Source organism: Myotis daubentonii, chromosome 11 (genome assembly GCF_963259705.1).
Source record: "Myotis daubentonii chromosome 11, mMyoDau2.1, whole genome shotgun sequence".
In the NCBI taxonomy this organism is placed as follows: domain Eukaryota; kingdom Metazoa; phylum Chordata; class Mammalia; order Chiroptera; family Vespertilionidae; genus Myotis; species Myotis daubentonii.
In genome coordinates, this window is record NC_081850.1 from 38,159,151 (window position 1) to 38,182,620 (window position 23,470).

At 46.1% G+C, this 23,470-nt stretch overlaps 1 protein-coding gene across 6 annotated transcripts in view; it reads right to left on the reverse strand.

The window, feature by feature from the left end:
- APBA1 (amyloid beta precursor protein binding family A member 1) overlaps positions 1-23,470 on the reverse strand; it is a 200,974-nt gene that overhangs the window by 28,068 nt on the left and 149,436 nt on the right. For 5 of the 6 annotated variants that reach the window (XM_059656860.1, XM_059656857.1, XM_059656861.1 and 2 more), the window contains 3 exons: positions 10,894-10,989; positions 6,469-6,508; positions 2,282-2,427 (listed from right to left, as the gene is read on the reverse strand). In XM_059656860.1, the coding sequence (XP_059512843.1) occupies positions 2,282-2,427; positions 6,469-6,508; positions 10,894-10,989 (282 nt within the window). The remainder of the gene's footprint in view (positions 1-2,281; positions 2,428-6,468; positions 6,509-10,893; positions 10,990-23,470) is intronic. The other variant, XM_059656862.1, reaches the window with a different exon arrangement.

The following is a 23,470-nucleotide window of genomic DNA, read 5'->3' on the forward strand; positions in this document are numbered from 1 at the left end:
AGTCAGCTCCTAACATGACTCCCCCAACAGCCCTTGATCAACGGTCTTCCTCACCCCCAGGGCCCTCCCCGTCTGTCCCCTTAGATAAGACCCCCGAGGAGCTTACCGAATCCTGACTCCTCCGGTGTGAACTGACCAACCTCATCCTAGCTCAGGAACGCTAAGCACCCCACCCACGGATCCTACTAAGGCCAAGCTCCCAGGTCCTGGCCTAGGCATGTTCCTCTCTCCCTCTCCGCCTCTCCTTGACGTGACCTCTCTACACGGCCCCTCTCGGCCTTCCTCCAGGGCCTGTGAGCAATAACGCCTCGATTTTAATTTCTCTTGTGGTCTTCTGCTCACCATCTGGCACCCCAGGGCTCTACTTAACAAGTGTTAATTCAACAAAATCATAACATGCTGTGCCTGGTGACTGTGGGACATGAGGAGTCAGAACTATGACCCTGAAGAGTTAGTTTTCCAAATTCACTGCTCCGGGTGAAAGAAGCCTGAGACGCAGCACGTTCTCTCAGACAGCTTTGTGTTCTTGCTTTGAAGGCTGTGCCTGGGAGATCCTAGATTAAGAACTGTGGGAGGATCGGGCAGTATTGATGTCACCCCTCTCAGAGAAGGGGTGACAGTGGGAAGAAACCAGGCCAGGCCTGGCTGGGCAGCTCAACAGGAACCCGATGTTCTGCTGATAGAATTACTGAGTAGGAAAGACCATGAAGGCCTGAAGGTCAGGCAGACGCGTTTTCATGGAGCTGTCCTGCTGGGAACCATGGGGCACGGGACACCTCTGTGGGTAGGAGGTGGGACTTCCTTTGAAGGCAGTGGACCTTCCTACTGTCAAGCATCCTGGGAAAGGCTGATTATGGGAGAAAAAAAGGAAACCTCGGAAGTGGGCCTGGTGGTCGCAGGGTCTCTAGGACACAGACAAGGTCTGGGCTGCCCAGACGAGGTGGTGAAGTGGGTCCCTGACACACGGGTGAAACTGTCAGTGACTTTGACATTGGGCTACTGTAAAGTACTCCCTCATTTATACATCCCGATTCCCCAAACCCGAGTAATACTATCCAAAGCTGCAGCAAGGGTTTCCTCTACAACGACGGATCCTTAAGGGCAGGGCCTCATCGCTGACTCAGTTCATTTCTCATTTGTGCTGCTGAGTTTGAGGGTCAGGCGCTCACTGTCTAAATCGCCATTTCCCTCCCTCCGGAGGCCCACACAGCCTTGAACACCCGATGCTCCAGAAGTATTTTGTCCTTAAGTGAGAATCCAGGACCCTCAGCGCTTGCCTTCTCCCCATGCTTTCTCATTCCACGCTGTCACACCAATACCAGGGTGAGACCTGTGAGTGTGTGAGCGAGAAGATATAAAAACGTGAATGGCTCCTTGAGGTGAGAATTGATTTTGACCAGTTGGAACTGGACACAACCAACCCTGGAGCACCCTAACCTATTCCCTCTTGCTTGACATGCCTGGTTCTGGTGTCCACAGGGAGGCCCTCCCTGTGGCGCCAGCATGGCTGCCCAGCGGCTCTGGGTGTGGGCGGCCCCTGAGGACACTGGAGTGACGTGAAGACACGGTCAGTGTCTCCGTAGACCTGAGGTGTGTCTGGCCTCGGGTGGAGATTTGAGAGCTGTGTTTCTATGGGCTCACACCAGTCTGGCTGGTTCAAACCGGTTGTGAACAATTTAAACCGGATGAAAGTGGTTCTTCCTGAACAACACAGGCTGGCTCCTTGTCCACCTCGGTGGAACAGATTCCAGCAGGTTATGACGGACTCAGACGAGTTTAAACGGGGCTGGCCTTGCTCAGACTTGCTCAGGCTGGCCAGGCTAGATCTGATCAAAGGGTTCATTTCCCTTGAAGCAAACCAGTTCAACTGAGCTTGAGCAGGACCAGCAGGTTCCAAGGCAAAGGACCTAGTTTGAACCCCGCTGTCGGTGGAAGTACAAGAATAGAACCCTCACGTTAGAGGTAACACTCGGCACGATATCTGTCCTCGTCAAGTCAACTTCTGAAAGTTCAGGATCATATGTATGCTTTTTCTCCAGAGTGGCCATTAAGAACAACCCAAATATACAGTGCTTCCATGTAAGGACTGCAGTCCACTTCAGAAATCATTTTTTCTGTTTAGAACTGTAGCAGGAACATGTGTAAGGACTGCCTGCAACATCACCCCAATCCATTCTCCTCCACCCTCAGGACTAGTCGGTGAGGTTTGGGGTGACCACTGTGGATGGCTCAGGTACCAGCCGCCACCCCCTGCCCCCACAGAGCACACGGCCCCCCTCACCTTGATCCTGCTCACCGCTTCCTGGGCCTGCATCATGCGCACGTTTTTGGAGGGAGTTTTGTCGGAGAGCAGCTGGGTAGAGCCAAGGTAATTGGCAGCAAAAATGATTCCATCGATTAAGTCTTCAGGGTCACAAGGTCCGGGAACTGTAACACACAGAGCCACTTCGGTGAGTGAAGCCACTGGGATGGGCCTGCCCAACCCCTGCATACACCCCTCCCCACTGCTCACCTCCGGCCCAGGGGGCCAGTCCTGAGGGCCCTGAGCAGTCTACGGGACCCATATCTGCCTCCACTCACCCCTCATCTTCAAATAACGGGAACAATTTTTTCTTATAGTCACTTACTTCACCCAGACCATTTACTGTGAGAAATGATGTGCAGATTTATGTAAATACAGGACATGAAACGTTTCATGAAGGCTATTGTTTCTCCTGTCACACTGTGAGCTCTTTGGGGACAGGGGCTATGTCATCTTTGGCTCTCTTGTGTCTGGCCAGCACCTGTTACCCAGGGGGCATCAAATAAATAAGCAGTTCCTTGACTTGCTACTGATTCATATCTCCCCTCTCCATTTTATCTATAATGGGGGCAGTAAATTTTATAAATAAAAGAATTGAGGTATTTGTTTCAGAATGTTTGGTTCCCATAATAGCCTCTAACCCCAATTTTGGGACGCAGCTAACATTACTCCAAAGCTGTCATCTCATGCCGCCTTATAGGCCATAAGTTCCTGGCCTGCATCTGCATACAGATCAGTTCAGGGAAAATGGGAATGTGTTTCATTGATCAGCCTTTTAAATCAACCTTAGCCCGGCCAGTGTTGCTTAGTGGTTAAGCATTGACCCATGAACCAGGAGCTCAGGGTTCGAGTCCTGGTCAGGGCACATGCCTGGGTTGTGGGCTCAATCCCCAGTAGGGGGTGTGCAGAAGGCAGTCAATCAATGGTTCTCTCTCATCATTGATGTTTCTCTCTCTTCCTCTCCCTTTCCTCTCTCTGGAATCAATAAAAATATATTTTAGAAAAAAAAACAACCCAACCTTAGTTTTAAATAATTAAAATGGAGGTATCTGACTCTAACCATAATCTGCTGTAAACGTTATTTGAAGTTAAAACACGTCTGGGACTAATATATAACGAACTCTGTAACAGATGCACTAAACAAGGCATTCTAATTCTGCAATGAAAACATGTATTTTCTTTGGCTTGAAGGCTGTGTTTGGGGAGACTAAAATATACATCGTAACCCACAGTTAAAACCTCCAGGTCTTAAATTAGATAGCTTGAAATGGAAACAATTTGCTCTTTCCGTTTGGAGAGCTAATCTGAGATGGTTTTAATTTTTATCCTTCAAGATGAAGCTCATCTTGAGCTTAAACAGCCACTTCCCATGATAAGCTGCTTATCAGGGGGCAGGCCTAAAATAATGTATTCATTTTTTCTAAAACCAAGGTGGTGGTTGAAACAAAGGAATTAACAATGTTTCAGGAAATGCCTTCACAAAGTGTCTGTGTAGTAATTAAATAAGGAAACCTGTTATTTGTCTTATTCTCGGTCTTTCTGGGGAAGACTTCTAGGCAAACACTGGGTGGTACCCAGCCATACTGGTAATTTCCATTCTTCTCAACAACCATATGCTCCTCACCCTGAAACGTTGATGGATGTGGGACGAATTCAGGTTATTTACAATATACAGTTGAGTTGTACAGCGGGGAAGCAGGAGTCTAACTAAAATAACGTAAGGACAAGTTTGGACCCACACTGTGTTTTGTAAAATGTAGAAGATGATCAGTCTTCCATGACAAACTCCTGTGATGCATGTACGACGTTCCTGAAACACAGTCACTTTTGTCAACGAGGCACTGAGAAAAAAGATCTCATCTGGGATAGTCACTTTTAAAAATACTCACTTGTGAAAATAACGAATGTCAAAGAAAAAGAAAAATGAACCACCTCTCTATGGGACTCCCAATGCCATCCTATAGTCGCCTCTGTCTTAGCTCTACTCACTGAAAGGCTTCCTCTTGAGGCCTCGTAAGTGTGGATATGCAGATGTGTTTAAGAGCAATCCAAATAATATTTAAATGACTGTGTAAATGTCAAGCAGCCAGGAGACAGAAATATTGGGTCTAAACAAATTATGCATTCCAGATATAATCTCATGCCTTTTATCCTCCAGGGAAACTGATTATAATCAAATGCCACTGTCACTCTATCATACTCGGCAAAAAAAGCACCCTAATTTCATAAGTTCATTTTAGGCTTAGTGTGTTATTAAAAAACAAAAGTTATAATGTTCCTATGTCAAAGAATCACAGGGTTCATTTTGGTTTTTTGGAATGTGTTTTTCTTTTCAGTGATGCCTTTGTGTTGCTCTGGGGGTGAGCAAGCACACACTATTCACACACACACACACACACACACACACACAATACACTGAGTGGCCAGATTATTGTGACCACCCCATCAGTACTTCGTTGGGCCACCTTTTGCCTTCAATACTGCGGTGATTCTTGGCACTGATTCCACGAGATGTTGAAAGGTGATGCGAGGAATCTGACACCATGCCTGATGAATAGCACTGTCCAGTTCTGTGAGATTTGATGGTTGTGGAACCAGCTGCCTGATGGCTCTTTTTACTTCGCCCCACAAATGCTCAATTGGACTGAGATCTGGTGATTGTGGGGGCCACCTCAGCAAGGTAAAGTCTCCCTCATGTTCTTGAAACCACTCCTGCACAATACGAGCACCATGGCATGGCGCATTGTCTTATTGGAAGAAGCCATTTCCACTGGGATACACCATCAACATGATAGGATGAACCTGATCAGCAATGATACTTAGGTATGTTGTGCTATTCAGACATTTATAATGGTCTGGCCCTCTAGCAACTTCAGTGAGAAATGTAGCTAATTTGGCTACAAACGTCAGGTGGTCATAATAATCTGGCCACTCGGTGTATATATATCTCCTTGCCTCATGTTAATGCTAAGCCCGAGCACAGGCGATGAAGAAGAAAGGAGTTTCCAAACTTCCTATCCCTCCCCAAGCTGCTCTCCTAGAATTGTGGAGCTTGACAACAACAGCGCAGAGGACTTATAGGTTACTTGGGAATGGGACCTGAGTCCTGACCCTACCCCAGGAGTATGTTCTGGGCTTCAGACCTGAAAGTTCAGAGTGGTTTCGTGCCCAGGCAGTAGGACACACTGGTTGTTTACTCGCAGGATCCAGAGACCAGCCATGACCTCAAAGTGACGCCTGGGCATACTCGGGCCCCAGAAAATCCTCCCTCAAGGAAATGACAACCCACCCTACCCGAAAAAGCACCCGCCCTCCTCCTGGTACAGGTCGGGGTCGCCTCTCGCTTGGGGTGTCTTTGTGTGGATAAGAAATGGGCACTCTATGTGTGGCCTGACCTCAACCTGGGGTGGCCAGGCTGGGCAGAGTTTGGGCCCTACTAGGCCACGTGTGCAGTCAATAGCCGGCACAACCACGCGTGGCAGCCTGCGGAGAGTACAGGGAGGACTGTGCAGTCAGATGCTGGCTGACAGCCTGGCTCTGCTACTTGCTAACCGTGTGATCTCGGGAAAGCTGCCCCCCTTCGATGCCTCAGTCCTCATACATAACACGGGGATAATGATAAAACCCCCTGCACAAGATCAGTGTGAGGATTCAATGAGTTATTACATGGAAAGTGCTTAGAATAGCACCTGGAAAAGAGTAAGCCCTTAACGTTTCTTTTACTAACTCATCCAAGCAAGAGGTGGGAATTATTAGGCAGGTTTTTTGGTTTGTTTTTGTGTTTTTTCTTAAGAGGACAAAATTTCTCCCCGTTAGTTAAAGCTTATTCCCACTTGAATAGCCCTTGGTGGGTGTAAGGTGTACTGGAATAGAGGTGGGAAGACTTGGGTTTCAGATCCAATGTGATCATTACTAAGCTGGGCAAAGCCCCTACCCCCTGGCTCAGGTTCCATGGACAGAATCAGCAAAGGCAGGGAGGAGGAGGTCTGAGAGGCTCACAGCTACTGTGCTTTTAGTCTAAGATTCTAAGGCTGTGAAGACTGTGAGTTAAGTGGCTCAGTGGGCTTTCTCCTCCACTATCGTCTTCCAGCCCAGTGCTTCCAATGCCCCAAGTGCTAAAAGATTCATGAACGACTCAGTGCTCAATATCTCCTTTTAGCTCTTACCTTCAACGTAGGTTGGGAATGAAGCCAAGCTTTTTCTTGACTGTAATTAAGACAAAGAAGTTTCAAAAAGGGCAAAGCATGATGAAAAATGCATTAATACAACCATCCATGTAGCATAAAATACAAATATATCATCAGTGTCAGATATTAACCAGTTGTCAACCATTCTTGGTTACAGAAAGTAAAGTGTAAATAAACACACATATTTCTTATTAAAGGTTACCCAGACTCCAGAACCATCCACTCATATATTAATTAGGTAATTTGAAAATCCTACATTCCACAATCAGATGTCTGTCAGCTTAAAAAAATATCCCACAAACCAAAATTTATAATCCACAATCACAATAAAAAGGGCTTGATTTGTATTCTTAAGAATCTCGGCTTCTAAGTAAGAACTGCTGGTTAATGAAAGAACCAACATCATTATATGCTGAAATTAAAAATTTCCTTGGAGAATTTTATTTCATGTTAGGTCTTTGCTGCAGGGATCTCTCCTTGTGCTGAAAACATTTGCTAGAGTTTTTATCTCTTCCTTTCATCTCTTACTGATTTATGTTAGTCTAAAAATTTCACTATATATGTCATTACCATGTGTTACTTTAAAATAAGCACACAACAAACAAAGGAGTAAATTAAAGGCCTTGGAATTTTGTATATTAAGTGACAACTCGGAGCAAAGGTCAGTTTTCCAATAGCACCCTTGTTTCAACCAGAAACCTTCCAGAACCTGGCTGGACAGCAGTGTAAATGCTGGCTCTCGGGGGAGCATCACTTACCCTTTGGTTCCTTGCGTAAGTGAATGTCCTAGAGAGAACTCGGAGTGGCACGAGAGTAGGAAATTCATCCCTGATCTGCCTGGGGCAGGATGAGGTGAGCATTGCAGGAGAGTGGAGAGCTAATGTCAAAGGCAAGAGTCTCTAAAACGGGCAAAAAGTAGGGTTTGCATGGCCAAGGGTTAAGCTCAGAAAACCTAAAGGTTTTCATTGCTGAGACTCTACCAGTTGTTGGGTGACCTTTTAAATATGTACATTTTAGGAAAAGGGTGTCTAGTAGAGCATAGTTGCTCAACAGGTTGACTTAATTGAGGGTATACTATGCGGTGCCTGGTGGGCTGGAAGGGTGAAGGGCCTGCATGAGGGCTGGGATGTCACGGGAAACAATTCCATATCATGGGACTGTATACAGTGATCTTCACTTGAAAGATTTCAGGAACGGCAAAGGAATGATTAGTTGATTTGCACAAAATTCTACAAAGTAGTAGTGTTATTTGTTATGTGGAAAACTGCGGGCAATTGAAGACACTTAATTTTAGGGCTCTAACTCAATTCAGGACAATGACAAGAATTTAACACTAATCACGCAATACACTGCGAAGAGCAATCTGCTGCTGATGTGACCACTGGGATGAAATGCTTCCTCACCCCAAAGAAGGTGGGTTTCTGGTTTCAGAAAGGATCATCTTTAAAGAGACTAAAGTCACAAGTCCACCAGGAATAAAAGGTTATTGGCTGCTAACACATTTATGGAAAAATGCATATCAAGTGAGAGCCAAGGACTCGGGACAGGAGGAAAGGGAAATCCAAGTTCAATAGTGCTTTATGTGACTTTTACTTTCTATTTATCCAAGTGAGATGACAGGCCCAGGTGAGTGCCGACAGCCACGTCTGTCTATTTCTATGGTTTAAAGAAACACAATCCTTAACTTCGGGGCATGCAGATGGAAGCTGGCGTCTCCAGAAGGGCCAAAGATTTCCAAATTATTATTCCCCAACCATCTCCCTGTCCTTGTCTTCAGCTGCTAAGGGTCTGGGGGTAATAAAGGTTTATTTTGTTTAATCAAAATGCTTAAGCCTCCAGGTAGCTCCAAGAAGCCAATTCCGATTTTCTTGGGCTATTCAGGGTACTTTACTGAATGCCAATCTCAAGGACAGTGTCCAGATTTTAATAGGAACTACAGAAGAATGACTTCAGCCCAAAGCTCTAAAAACCGCCGTTTTATTTAGAGCCACCATGGAGGGCATTTGGCACATTTGCTTATTCTCTATTCATGAGCTCATGACTGGCTTTCTTTAGTCTCGGGGGTAGTAATTTTTTAAAAAGAGTTTTGTGAAATGAAAGAATCTCTAATTATGGCACACAAAGAGCATTTTCATCATTATTCCTAAGGATCTGTAGAAACATGTGCCAAGTCCTATAGGAACCGAGAAACTAACAAATTTTGCCTTGCTTATTCTAGCTGATGAATAATCAAATACTGGCTATTCAGAAGTCTGATTAGCCCTTTATTTTCTCATATGGGGGCAGAGATGAACATTAGTTAATCCTTAACATGCAAAAATTAATAAAACCACAGTCAAGAAGATAAAGGCCAAACTCTCCGGGGCTTTCCAGGCCACACCAACCACGTGCAGAGCCTGGAGGCCGGACAACTGGAATCACGGCATCCGAGCCTCCTTTCCATGCAGTGTGCGACCTGCAGGCACTTTTCTCCCCAAGGACAGCAGATCCTGATGTTAGGAACCTGAGCCCACAGGCACCCTGGGTTCAAATCCTGGTCCCACCAGCTGTGAGCCCTGGGACCTCAGGTAAACTATCCAACCACTCAGCTTCCTTAACTAACACAAAAGGACAGCAATTCCTGCCTCACGGAATTATTTTAAGGATTAAATGAGATGCTGTCTGTGATTGCTTGGCCTGGTACCTGAACACTGTAAATGCTCATGCTGTTTTTATTATCATTGTGACTGTCACTCTTTCCTTTTGCCATTTGTTCTCACCTCTGCATGTGCTCTGAATAAAATATAAGGCAAAGCTATGAGATGTAGGGGCAGCAGAAACTGTCCCTTTAGTCCTCAGGCCTTATGGGCTAAGGATCAAGACCAGAGGAGGACAAAAGATATCTCAAATCTAAATTCTAATGTTTGTTTGATTTATATCAGGGGTGAGGAACGTCTAGCCCGCGGGCCATATAAGGCTGGTGAAATCATTTGGTCTGGCCCTGCCAGGGCATTAGGGGTGAGTTAATTAAGTGTTTGACTAAATATAGCAGCTAATTTTTAAGTTGGTAATTTTGTATGGCCTTCAAATGATGCTATAAATATCCAAATGGCCCCTGGCAGGAAAAAAAAAAGGTTCCCCGCCCCTGTTTATATAAACAGATTAATAAAAAAACATATTTCTCCCCTGAATGAATATTTAATGGAAAATGCATATGTATTTGATGATACTTTAAAGGTAAATTTCAACTAAGGCTCCCTTTGGAAGTGATCTGCCACTCACGTTAAAATTTAACATAAAATGATAGCAAGAGGAGGGAAAGGGAAACAACCATTCATTCTGTGGTTTAACCTCCCCCCTAATGCATACCCTCGGTGGACGAGGCAGCCTCTACAGTTAGAGCCAGCTGGGCCCACACACAGACTGTGACGCAGGCCAGTGTTCACCTGATGCTGGCTTCCCAGGAGGTGGGGGTGGCAGTCAGCTGGGTGTCAAAAGATGACGGTGCTGGGGAAGGCAGAGGTGCCCCTCAGGGAAACACCTGCCCTTTCAGCCCTAGGAACCTCAGTGGGAGCAAGCAACATCGTCTTGCTTACAAGTTCCCCACCAGAGCTCTGTTTGGCCTCCCTCAGCAGGCGACAGTTTGATTTATTGTCTAAAGGGACACTAGAGGTTGCAGTGTCCAGGAGCCCCTCACCGCACGTGGCTATGTGAGTTCACTGAAACGGAATAAAATGAAAAAGTCAGGTCCTCAGCCCCGCCAGCCATGGGCCAAGGGCTTGCTAGTCACACCTGGCTGGTGACTCCCCCACAGGACAGGACAGAGCGGAACATTCCCGGGGCTGCGGCCAGGTCTCTGAACGGCACTGCTTTCGGGAGGGAGAAGGGTGAGCAGTGGGACAGCAGGTGTGAACTGGAACCATCGCAGCTAAACCAGGACAAGGGGTCACCCTGTCGTCATGAAAGATATTTCACTTGGGCCGGAAATCACGGGATATTTAAAAAAAAAAGCAACCCACGTCCCAAACCACAGAGTGCTGTCAGCCCACGGTGCCCGAGGCCTGTGTGCCACGAGGGAGGATGCTGCCACAGACACTCGCAGATGCCCAGCACTGTCCGTTGGTGGGAACGTCCCACCATCTCCCCGGTCCCACACGGTGGCCACTAGTCTTGGTGGCTACTGAGCACTTGCACGATGGCTAGTGTGCCTGGCGAGCGGGTTTATTTCATTTCTCAGTGAAAACAGACAGCCGTGGCTACTGGCTACCCAACTGGTAGCCCCAGTCCACACTGGAGAGGAGAAAATAGAGTTTCTCCCCAGGATTCCTGGGGACAGGAGCTCTGCGGGAGGCTGGAGAAGGCGCAGGCCAGAATCAGGATGGAGGACAAAGGGCTGGAGGCTTTTGAAAGGAAGCGGCACCCTACCTCTTTGTTGGCGGAGCCTTCCGCGGGGTCACTGGGATGAAGGGGTGTGCTTGAAGACTCTGCGCCCAGGGGCGAGGAGCTGCCCGGAGAGGGAGACTGGAAGAGGCAAGGGAACAGCACCGTGAGAACCCGAGGGGCTGGGAGCGCCCGGCCTGCAGGGAGGGACGGGGGAGACAGCTGCGCACAACCCACCCAGCATTCGGGTGGGGAGAAAGCTTTGGAAAGGACTTGCCAAATGTATGTAACAGGCCTGGGTTTGCCCGGCTTTCCTTTAAATTCCTGCCATGTTTTCAGAGGGGCCCTTAGAGCTCAGCTCCCCCAGCCCCTTCAGGCCAAGTGTTGATTAAACACAGCAAGATTTGAAAGGCAAACTTGAAGTTCTAGATGAAAAAGCTAATCCACACACGTTTGTGCTTTAAAATTTTTTCTTACTGAAGGACACGAAGACTTTGGGTACTAAATGTCGGATAGATCACCTGCTCAAGAAGATTTGAGTGAAAAAAAGGAAAATTAGAGTATGTATTTTTAAAGAGGCAGCTGGGATTGACTTTGATGACCGGAAACTGCACCACCTGTATTTTCCTAGTCAGTTCAGATTTCAAATATCTTTTGTGACTTAAACCACTGAAAATTCAGAGAAATTTCAGCATCCAAACAGCATTATCTTGGCTATCCTTAGAAAAGTCCAAACATTCTGTTAAGTGATATATTTAAAGCAATTCCACTTCTAGTATTTATCCAAAGGAAAACAACAACAACATGAATTCAAAAAGATATCTGCACCCCCATGTTCACTGCAGCACTGATTATAGTAGCCAAGGTATGGCAGCAACTAAGTGTCATCCATAGACGAGTGGCTCAAGATATGTGATACATATACACATACACATATACATACACATACACATACATATACACATACATATACATATACACATATACACATACACATAGATATATATACACATCCACATGCGTATACATATGTACATACATATACACACAAATACATATACATATACATATACACATACATATACACATACACACATACACATACATACATATACACATCCACATACATATACATATATACATACATATACACATACATATGCATACACACAATGATATGATAGCCATAAAAAAGAATGAAATGTTGGTATTTGTGACAAAATTAATGAGCCTAGAGGGTATGAGGCTAAATGAAATGTCAGACAGAGAAAGACAAATACCATATATATGATTTCACTTACATGTGAAGTCTAAAAAACAAAACAAATGAACAAACAAAATGAAACAGAAACAAACTCACAGAGAGAGAACAAACTGATGGTTGCCAGAGGGGAGGAAGGTAGGGTGACGGGTGGAAAAGGGAAAGGGGATTAAGAAATACAAACTTTCATTTATAAAATAAGTCACTGGGATAGAGTGTACAGCACTGGGAGTGTCATCAGTAATATTGTAAGAACTATGTATGACTACAGATGGTTACGAGACTTACTGTGGTGATCACTTCAGAAAGTATATAAACGTTGCATCGTTATGTTAGACACCGAAACTAAGATAATATTCTATGTCAACAGTGATTTAAAATTTTTAAAAATCTTTAATGAACAAAATAAAAACAGGATCAGGGAGCATGGCCTCCATCAGTGTGTGGCGGCCTCGGCCTCCTGACACAGGCAGACCCTCCTGGAAGCCTGACACACAGCACGTGCTCCATACAGACGTGCTGAATAATGACCGAAGCAAGCAAGCAGGAACGGGACTAACCCAGGCTCTGAAGTTCCTCCCTAGCCGATCCTTGAACCTTTCTGTCGGCTCCCAAAACCTTGGGAGATGAAGGGAATCTCCAGGTGAGCCACAGATGCTTATGAATTCTGTAGCGACGGCCCTCTGAGAGCAAGCATGCTCTGCTTCGCAGTTTGCTGGTGATGTTTGATAGAGGACATAAAACGGAACCCACACAACATCCTTCCTCTGAGGAACCGTGGGGATGTGGACAGGGGAGGTAAGTCCTGGAAAAAGGAAGCCATGGTTGCTTGAATCTCACCCGATATCATGGCACTGGCTCCCTAGGGGAAGCCGAGGCACAGACAGCAGTAAAGTACCTCTGTGTGAAAAGCGAGAATGTTCCATAAAGCAGTGGTGCTGAGGAGGGAAGGGGACACATTAAAAAACAAGAGGGACCTCGGTGAGCAAGCAGTATGGGAAATCATAAAAATACGAAATCCTTTCCCAAAAGTCTGAATTACAAGAAACACAGGGGCACCAAATGGGTTGAAAGAGGATGCGATGAAATGCAGAATTCTTCACACTGAGATGTTGTACGGTCCCAGCCTATGGCTATGAGACGTGGATTTATTTCCCATGAGCCCATGTTCCTGATTCTGAGCAGGGAGGTGAGGACCTCTGAGTCTCTGAGACATGCACATGCAGAAAGCAGCTGCTGTGCAGAAAAGCCGAGGGAAGCAGCAGACATAAAGCACACCAGGCCCTGAGGCACGGGGCGCAAGAAAACAGCCTCGCGTGCCTTTAAAAAGGAACACAGCATTTTTCACTCGGCACCCAGGAGAGTGGTGGGTACTTGCTGAGTTAGCTCTATGTTTAGCCTACTCGAAATTAATGTAGTAAAGTCTTCATAAGAATTTAATGCCTTTAAAATTTCCCAATTTTTCAAATTTGAAGGTCTTCCTTAGATATTTATGTGTCTCTATTTCCCCCCAAGCACTTTCCTCTGTCACAAGAATTTTAAGGGTCTAGTGGTCCCTGGGAAAGCCAGTGCAGCTGGTTTTTCTTTAATTACTTGGTTTGAAAGGCAGTGTGTCACCTTCATTAAAAACACAGCAACCCTCCCAAAGAGTCCCACAGTTCCTATCTCTTTGATTATTTCCTGTTGCAAATCTTCTAAAAATGGGTTCGTTGCCACGTCGTGGCACTGGATCATCTCAGGGTGATTTGAGTGGACAGCTATCCAAACAGTACGCGGGGGTGGGGGAGAGCAGGTCAGACCCCTGGGCGCCCATCACAGTACCCGGAGAAGAGGCACAAAGGCAACCGTGGTGGGCAATGCCCTCCCTGAAGTTCTCACAGGCCCCACACCAACCTTCATCAGGGCCCCTCAGACACTCAATGCTCCAGCCTTCGGCACACAAATGAGCTCACTCATGTCTCCTATTTGCAAGTGCAGTTCATTACTTCCATCTAGAGCAGTGGTTCTCAACCTTGGCTGCACACTAGAATCACCTGGGAATCTTTTTAAAATCCTGATTTCTGGGCCTCATCCTCCAGAAATTCTGTTTCTTTGTTATGGGGTGGGGCCACAACATTAGTACCAAAGAAACAGAAGAAACAAAGTAACAGGAGCTCTTGGACAGGGATATTGTCTTATTCATCACTGTAATCCAAGTGCCTAGCCTCGGTCGCATCAACAGTAGGCACTCAGCAAACATTTATGACTTCAATGAATAAATGACTTCAATGTAGTCTGCAGCTTTGCCATGTTTTCTGACTTGCACAGAATGCAGATCAGCCACCACCCTTTCCTTATTTTTAGATGGTCAACGGTAAGCCCTTTCTGCTACAGCACCCCTACGCTGTTCTGTGTAGAATGGTATCTGCATTTTGAATTAGAGAAACAGTCTTTGCCTGAGACGATCCTGACCTTAGTGCCAGCATAGCTCTTCTGAAGCAGAAAGCAGTCCCAACACGAGAGAGGACCCCACCAGGGGAAGCCTTCTGCTCACCACACCACTGCCCACAAAGCCACGGAGGACAAACGCTTTGGAGCAGACACAGCCTCCATGGAGCCGAAACAAAGATGCTAGTATCAACGCAGCTCAAATATCTGCTTGGAAAGCCCTTTGCCCCTTACCTCCAACTTCTGCCTTGCTACTCTCAAAAGTGGAGAGAAAACCAGAAATTGGATCATGCTCTTTACCCCCGAAGAATGTATTAGAGGCAAATTTTAACCACTGAAATATGATACAAAAGTAAACATTATTACTACACATTGCTCTGTCTGGAGCCTCAGGCCTTCTGGGTTACTCGATTGATATTCAATTTTAGGCAAATGGGACCAGTTGTGGGAAGCAAACGCGGACTCAGCAATTCACAAAGGGAAGTGCCACATGGACAGCTATACGAGGTCGTGTTCAAAGACAACTCAACAACTCCCTGTTCTGAGTGATTACAGGGGCTCCTGAAGCTCAGCAACTTTCCTTCTGCAGATTGTGTTCCAGAGGATTCTCCACAACTATGGCCTAAGTTCCCTGTAGCAGCTCTGGGGTCTCCCCAAGCAGCGCTCCCTCCCTTAAGACTTGGGATTGTCTATACCAGGACGAGAGATGGACAGTTCTTCGGTCAGAGGAAGCCTAAGGATGTGGAAGCATCCAGAGGGAGAGGTGAGTATTCATCTCAATTCCGACGGAACGTCTCCTGGGGCCCAGTACTCCATTACTGGTGGCAGGCCTGGGACCAGCAGCTGAAGGAGCTTTCAGGCTATACTTAGAGGGGGAAGAGCATCACACGAGTCACTATTTTCCACTTATTCCTTCCACAGAACTTCAGATCCTATCTGTGTTCCTAACACTGGGCCAGGAACAAAGAGGAAAGCGATGTTGTGGTCCTGTCCTTCAGCCCTTCCAAGACAATGGGAGGAGTCAGACATGGGAAGGCAGGTGGCTAGGATGTTAATCTGTCCATGGGGTTGGGAGGGAGCAATTCTACGGGAGGGGAGAGGTGTGTATCAGGCAGTGCTTCGTGGGAAAGGTGATGGTTTTAGCTGAATCCTGGAACCTGCAGTATTCAAGAAGTAGGGTGGGAAGGGACAGGGAGGAAGGAGAAGGTACTGGAAACAGAAATAGGGAGGAGGGAGCACAGCTCTGCAGGGAAGTGAGAAATGAGCGGAAGAGGAGGGCCGGGACCAGTGACTGGAGCCCGCCTGATGACAAGCAGCACCTGCTCTGCCCAGAGGGTGTTTCCTTTGGGAGTCATTGGCCTGAAGAAGCACAATCTAGGTACACCCCAGCTATTTCTGCTGCACGGGAAGAGGTAAAGGGTCGAGGGACTGAGTGGTCGCTCTCACACTCTCCTCTCCCTGAATCCTCTGTCATCTGTGCACATCTGCTGAAGAGAAGAGAGCAATCTAGAAACGTCGATGGTTTGAGAATGAGAAACTCTCAGAAGGAGAGGCAGAGGGCCCCTGGCTCTTCCCAAGCGGACAGTGTTCTTGTCAGGGCGACGAAAGGACCAAGGCAGGACTGAGATCAAAGCTGTGATCGAGAAAGGTGTACGGAGAGCTTGGAAGCCTTTTGGAGGAATTCTAGTCAAAAGACACAAAACATATGAGTTCTACGGGGCCCACTCATTCATTACTTAACACAGAAGTGCATGCAGGGTCTGAGGGAGCCCAGATCCCTGCCTGTGCCCAAGACCTCCTGGTCCAGCAGAGGAGAAAGACCTAGAAACGCACCCAGGTTGTCCTCTGCAGCCAGTACTCACTGTCTGAGTCCTTGAGGAAAGCAAAAGTCACAACAGCACAAAAACAGCTGCCACAGAGCCAGCTGCTCACAATGTCAGTGCCCATCGCCACAGTCTTCCTCCCCAAACACTAGCATCTACCTGGTGCATGTCTTCGTCAGCTGGTCTCTGTTGACTGTGGGGACCATCTGGCATTAAAGGGCAAAACCAAAAATACTCCCCAAACAGCACACTTATTGCAGAGAAGTGCAAATACTGCAAAAATAAATATAAAGCAGAACCTGATAAGCTGAAGGAAGAGTGGCTCAGAGCAGTGACCGACAATCGAGGCGTTGGTTCCTGAGAACTGGGGAAAACAGTCACTACCCACCTCCTGGGGCTGACATGAGGATTCGTTGGTGACAACATGCACATGGGATCAGCTCAGTGCCTGAGCACGTACCAAGCCCTCAACCAATATTCGACAAGTGTTTTACGGTTCCCACGGTTACAAAAACTATTTCACCCCTTTGGGAGAATGCTTACAAGGAAAACTCACACCCATGGGGATGTATTCTTTATCTCGTTTTCTTGTTTCCTTTCTTATTAAAATTTTATTCATGGATAAAATTAAAAAGCACACAAAGGGCTCTATAGAGTCATACCACAAAGATGCTAAAGTAATTTGTAAGTCCCAAGACCCTAACTGGTATATTGGTAAGAGCCGCTCATCACCAGCTAAGACTGGACAATGACTGTCTGCAATTGCTGGCATGGCCACTGTCTGCCACTCAAGACGGCATTCTGGAAAATGGGTGGTGAGAGTGATCGTGTTAGGGTGATCGATTTACAAAAGAGAATCAACACTTTCACTCCAATAAAGGCTAGGAGAAAATAATTCTTTAAAAATTACACCATTTTACCAAGTCTATCTGGGACTGCATTACTTGTAGTAATTTCACCTATGTGGAACTCAGAACCTGAATAGGGTGCTTTGTTTTTTTGTTTGTTTTTAAGTCACCAAACTGCCTCAACATACTATATGAGACCTGAGCAACCAAGAGCTCTGAACTTTCTTCACCAGTGTTATCAACTGCATGTTTGTGTCCCCTTCAGATTAATATGTTGAACCCTTAGCCCTCAGTGGGATGGTGTTTGGAGATGGGGCCTTGGGAGGTAACTGGGTTAAGAGGGTGGGGCTCTCATGATGGGATTAGTGCCCTTATAAGAAGAGAAATGAGAGAGCTGGCTTCCCCTCTCTCTGCTCTCTGCCACGCGAGGACACAGCAGGAAGATGGCCATCTGCAAACCAGGAAGAGGGTCTTCCCAGGGACCATGCTGGACCCTCATCTCAGACCTCCCAGGCACCAGAACTGTGAGGAAGAAACTCCTGTTGTTTAAGTCATCCACTCTATAGTATCTTATTACAGCAGCCCAAACTGACAGCCACAGACATCACATTAAGTACCTATTGACTCTCATTTTAAACACAGTTTTAACAAGCTCTGAGCAAGTCATTCCTCCATTTAATGTCAGTGGTTCCTTTTTGCTTGCAGAAAAAATCATCGACTCTTTACCTTGGCACTAAAGGCACTCCAGGGTATGGCCTTAGTTTCTTGGCCATTTCCCCCCTCTAGTTCTTACTGTCTGTTGTCAAGCCAAACGGGACTACTTTCTGTTCCCTCACCCACCTGTGAGATTCCGCTCAATGCCTTTGTTTACACTCCTTTGCACTCCACAGGTCCATGAGCCTCCATAGCCCATTTCAAATGTTACTTCTTTCATGAAGTCTTCCCAATCCTTAAGTGAGAGCAATCCATCTCCTATGAGAATTGCTTGTATTTTATGTGCCATTCTTATGATGCATCATGTTTCCCTTTGTATTTTATAAAAATATCATAATACTATATAATATTTATAATATATTTTAATTACAAATATTTTAATAAGCACCATTAAAGGCAGGGTTTATGAATAATTTACGTGCTTTCTTCTCCAAGTGCTTTATACAGGATTTCCCATAAAATATGCAACAGGAGTTCAATGAATGTGTTGAAGGTATGGGAGGATGCCTGGCACCAATCCTTTTGCACCACAGGAAAAGGAAACACAGAATCGGCTTCTGTACAGAGTAGGTTCTGAGCACGTTGTTGTTATGTACTCACCTAGATGTTCATACCCACCCGCAATTCAGGGTTCTCTTCGCTGGTTTTTATTTTTAATGTGAATGTTCAATAACAGCATGATTTTATTATTTTTTAGGTATTAATGCATTTTTATTTCAATTTTATTTTATATTGGTTTCAGTGTACAGCACAGTGGTTAGACAAGCATATACTTTACACAGGGGCCCTCGCCCCGATATTTTCAGTACCCCAACTGGCACCCTACAGTTATCACAATATTATTGATCATGTTCCCTACACTCTACTCTACATACCAGTGACTATTTTGTAACTACCAATTTGTCAATTTGTGCTTCTTTTTTTTTTTTAAGATTTTTGAGTTGATTTTTAGAAACAGAGGAAGAGAGGAGAGAAAGAGGGAAACATTACTGTGAGAGTGGGAAATTGATCGGCTGCCTCCTGCACACCCCCTACCAGGGATCGAACCAGCAACCTTTCAGTGTACGGGATGACACCCAACCAACTGAGCCACACTGGCCAGGGCCCAATTTGTGCTTCTTAGTCCCTTCACCTCTTTCACCCAGCCCCCAGCCCCTCTCCCCTCTGGCAATCACGAGTTCTCTCTCTGTATCTATGAGTCCGTTTGAATTCTGCTTGTTTGTTGTTCCTTAGATTCCACATATAAGTGAAGTCATATGGTATTTTTCTTTCTCGGATTGATTTATTTCACTGAGCATAATACCCTCTCGGTCCACGGCGACAGCATGGTTCTCTTCACTGGTTCCTGATCGTGGTCTGTCTCCCTTCTTTGGCAGACACTGCTTACAAATCATGCATCCGCATATGATGGTAAGTAATGCAGACAGAGCCAGAACAGGTGTTCTCAAAGGTGGCATTTCATAAGGACTGTAATCAACACCTGGTCATTCAATTCCTTTCCAGCCTATCACTCTGGCTCCATCCCCTTTTACATATGGCAGGTGAGTCAGCCAGGGCAGCCCATGGCACACACGTTCATTCTTTTGGTAACTTCCATCTCAGGGAACACGTGGGGCTTCTCTAGTTCCCATGTCTTCATATAGCTTTCCCACTATGAGTATTGGATTATTCAGCTTTATCTCTTTTCTCAATTAAATATGCATTGCTTTCCTCACTCATCTAAGTTGTTTTAAATTAACTTTATTCCATCTTAGAATTATTAAAAATATATGATTGGTTTTTCCTTGCTCCAAGATATGTTTGTGTTTCTAAAAATTGAAACTGGTGAAGAAATCCATAATTTTTCATCCTCAATTCAAACTATATTATCAATGCACATTTATATTTCCTAAATGTAGTGAGCACAGGCATTCTAGGGGCATAATTATGTCATTAAAATGATAATGGCCTGGGCCTAATGAAGTGTTTTATATACACATTCATAATGAATTCAATTAATACCAACAGAACATTTTGAGATCACTGTCAGTTAAAATATTCTAGCTATTTCCATTCTCTCTTTCCCCATAGGGAGAGTGGTCCTGTACCCAGGCCCATGCCCCTTAAACCCGTGGAAGGGCTGTTGGGTGAAGACCTGGGCCACCTTGAACCTCACAGAGAGCCTTGCACTGCAGCAATGTCCTCAAACAGAGGGTGCTTTCATTGGGGTGCCACACAAATAATTCATTTTATAACCATCACAGGGGCTCCTGGCTTCTGAAGCCATGTTCTCAAAGGCAAAACCAAACACAACCGACCAGTTAACTATGAACCAGAGTCATCCTTGTAAAGTGAGGTAACTTACCATTGATAAAGCTGATCTATAAACAAAGGTTGTCTTGTCCCCTTTGAAACAGCCTCACGGTATTTGTTTGAAATGCCTTACAACTTAGGATGAACAAACGAGGGAGCCTGCTATTCATTTCCCCCTCTAAGTCCATTCCATTCTTGATGGTCTGCCTGCACTTTCATTCCCAGGCCACCTGACCTGAGACCAGTCAGAGGAAAAGCCCAAGTCACTCAGTTTGTATTAAGAGATGCAAACGATTTGCTGTAATAACGCATTACCAGCTAATTAAGGACAATTTAGGAGGGCTGTCTGTGTGCCAGGCACTGTACCAGGTACATTATGCCCAGTGCCTCATTTACTAACAAAGCAGTTCCTAATGTGCAAGGCACTGATCTCCATGCATTTTCATTAGCATCATGGAAGCAAAAGACACAACACAGAGCAAGGAACCGGAGGCTACAGTGCCCAACGTCAGTCATCTATTGGAATACAGAGAGGAACCGCCCACCGCTCATGGGGAAAGCAAAGGGCACGGCATCTTTCTAAGTGATCAAACAGCCTTTTCTCTCGGCAGGTTATCTGGGACTGCCAGGCAACAGGCACACCTGATTCCATTTCTCCGGGCCTGGATACAGCCCACTCTCCCTATCTATTCCTGCTCTGTCCATTTACTGCTACTATTGAGAGAAACACAGAGAACAACTTACACTCTGACAGGACTAGGAGGAGAAAAGCAAAAGCAAAGCAATAAACATCGTGCCGAAGCCTGGGGACCCACCTACCTCATCTTCGTAACACTCAAACTGGTACATCCAAAAGTTCTCCATCTTCACGGGTGCCTTCTGGGCAGCAGGGCCAGCGCTGGTGCATCCACCTGGGAGCTGAGACTGACTCCTGACCTCTGTGCCCGTCCGGTAGGTTGTTTCCAGTGGTGTTAGATGCCCCAGTCAATAATGCAACTTGTAACAGGAGCCGTGACCACCTCCCCGGGAGCCTGACCCACGCACACGAACCCCTCCCCGCCCAATGGCGCAGGCAGCCATGCATCACTGGTCGAGCATCATCACCTGATGTTTCTCTGGAGGGGCTGGCCCACCCCCTCTGGCAGTGACACCTACTATTTCTGGGGGAAATAAACTAGGTTCCAAGGTGCTACCAGAAACTCACACACTGTAAACTTGTGAAAATTTACAGAACTTGTGAAAAAAGCACCCCGCTCCTGCGGAAGGAAGGGGTGGGAGCTGAGAAAAAGGATCTCTCCGAACCTGCGTTAGAACGCACCTGGGAATTCTAAGAGAACACTGTGGCCAGCCAGGGCCTGGGCTTCTGGGGACATGGGATGCTGGGAGCAGCCCCTCACCACCTCTTCCTGTGCGCCTTCAACATCCTTGCACTGTAGTCTGAATGAGGGGGTGTAGCAAACCAGCTTACAAACAAGGAAAAGAAAGCTGTCCCCAAAGCAAGCATGGTGTGACCCAAACCAATGAGTAAGCCCAAGTTGGGTTCGAGAGCTGGACCATATCTGCTGTTCCTTAGCCGACCAGAGGAAGGTCAAGAAATAAGGGTGAAGCTGGGCTGGGGGGACCTCATGGCAACAGAGGTGGGCAGGGTGGTTCTAGAGGCAGAAGACAGGAGGCAGACAGAGAGATCTCCCAGAGCCAATCTACTTCATAAAAAAGATCCATGTCAACGGGGAATTGTGTGGATGCATGAAAGAGGAAAGGCACTGAGCATCCAAGAGACTTGTCCTAATCCACGGATTCTGCCTTCTCCCTCACCAAACACTTAACCAAGCATGCTGACAGTTCTCTCTGAGTCCACCTGTTTAGTTAACGGGTTGTGACAGGATCATAAGGTAGAGAAAAGAGAAGCAAAGGACTTGAACAACTGACAGCTGGACAACCCACCGGTGCTGGTGGACAGGGTCCTCTGCTATGGACAACTCTGCAGGCCAGAGTGGGAAACAAGATCGGAGGAAGGGTGTCCTTGGGCCCTTCACCCTCCCTTTTGACCTGATCTACTATTTCTGACTACTCTTGCTGGCAGCTGGACTATACCTACTATAATCCAGGTCAGTGTGATGCCCCCATTCAAGAATGGTGAGCAGGGCAGGAGGTATCCCTTCCTAATTTACAGTACTTGGCATCTCTCAAAAACACTTTCATCTTGCCATTTATTATTTAAATGATAGAAAAATTTCTTGATTCCCAGATTGAACATCCCTATCATTTATTTCTCCCCAGCTCATCGGTGGAGCCATTTCCCCCTCTATCACTTAAAATGTGGTTTGGATTCATGAACCACTCAAGACAGGCTAAAGCTGTTATAATCTTCACTGCTACTGTGGAAAGCTTACAATTTTTTCAGTTATTAACTAAGAGAGCTACCATCACACACAAGATTAAAATCACCAAACAGAATGCAAAACCCCTGCTAGGCCTTCTGGAAAGTTATAGAAAGCGTCTACATATAGTGTCCTGTTGGTGTGACAGGATTCAGAATGCTTTTCCTGGCTCTTATTTTCATTCTTTCCTTCCCTTTAATGTTCAATCTGCACCTGAAACCTGTTTAATTATTCACCACTGCCTTCTCCATGCCTCATCAATAATGGATCACACCCGGGATGGAAAACTTCACCCGCCACAAGGAGGTGGTTGAGATGGGATCATAAAGAACAGGATCCACACGCCACACCCGAGGGAGAAACCAAGGCACCAAGATGACAGCCAGCCTCAAGGTCTGTCCTCTTCTGTTTTTCTGCACCATCAAGACCCCTTAACTCTGCCTCTCGACTTGTTTTGCATCATGACACATGTCAACTAGAGAAGCGCTAGAGCCCCAGATGAAGCTGCTGGGGGCGAAGGCAATGTACCCGGTGGCCCAGTTCACCCCACCCCCAAAATTCAGGGGATCATCCGCACGCTGGTTGAAAACCTCTGCCTTAACTTTCAAATGAGTCTCGACAGCGAATTCTTTTGACCCCGGCAGTCCCTTGAGAATAAAGTTAAAATCCATCTCCTTATGAAGAATCCACATGGACATGCTTATTCCTTCAAGACAATCCCTCCTCTTTCCCATTTTCACAGGCACTACTGAGCCTCAACTTTCTCTGGCATGGCCACCTGCCTCATCTCTGTGCTGGCTCACACGATTGTTCCCTTTTTTACCACTTTAGCTTTGTTCTATCATTTCAGAATCTGCAGATCTGCCTGTTCTCATC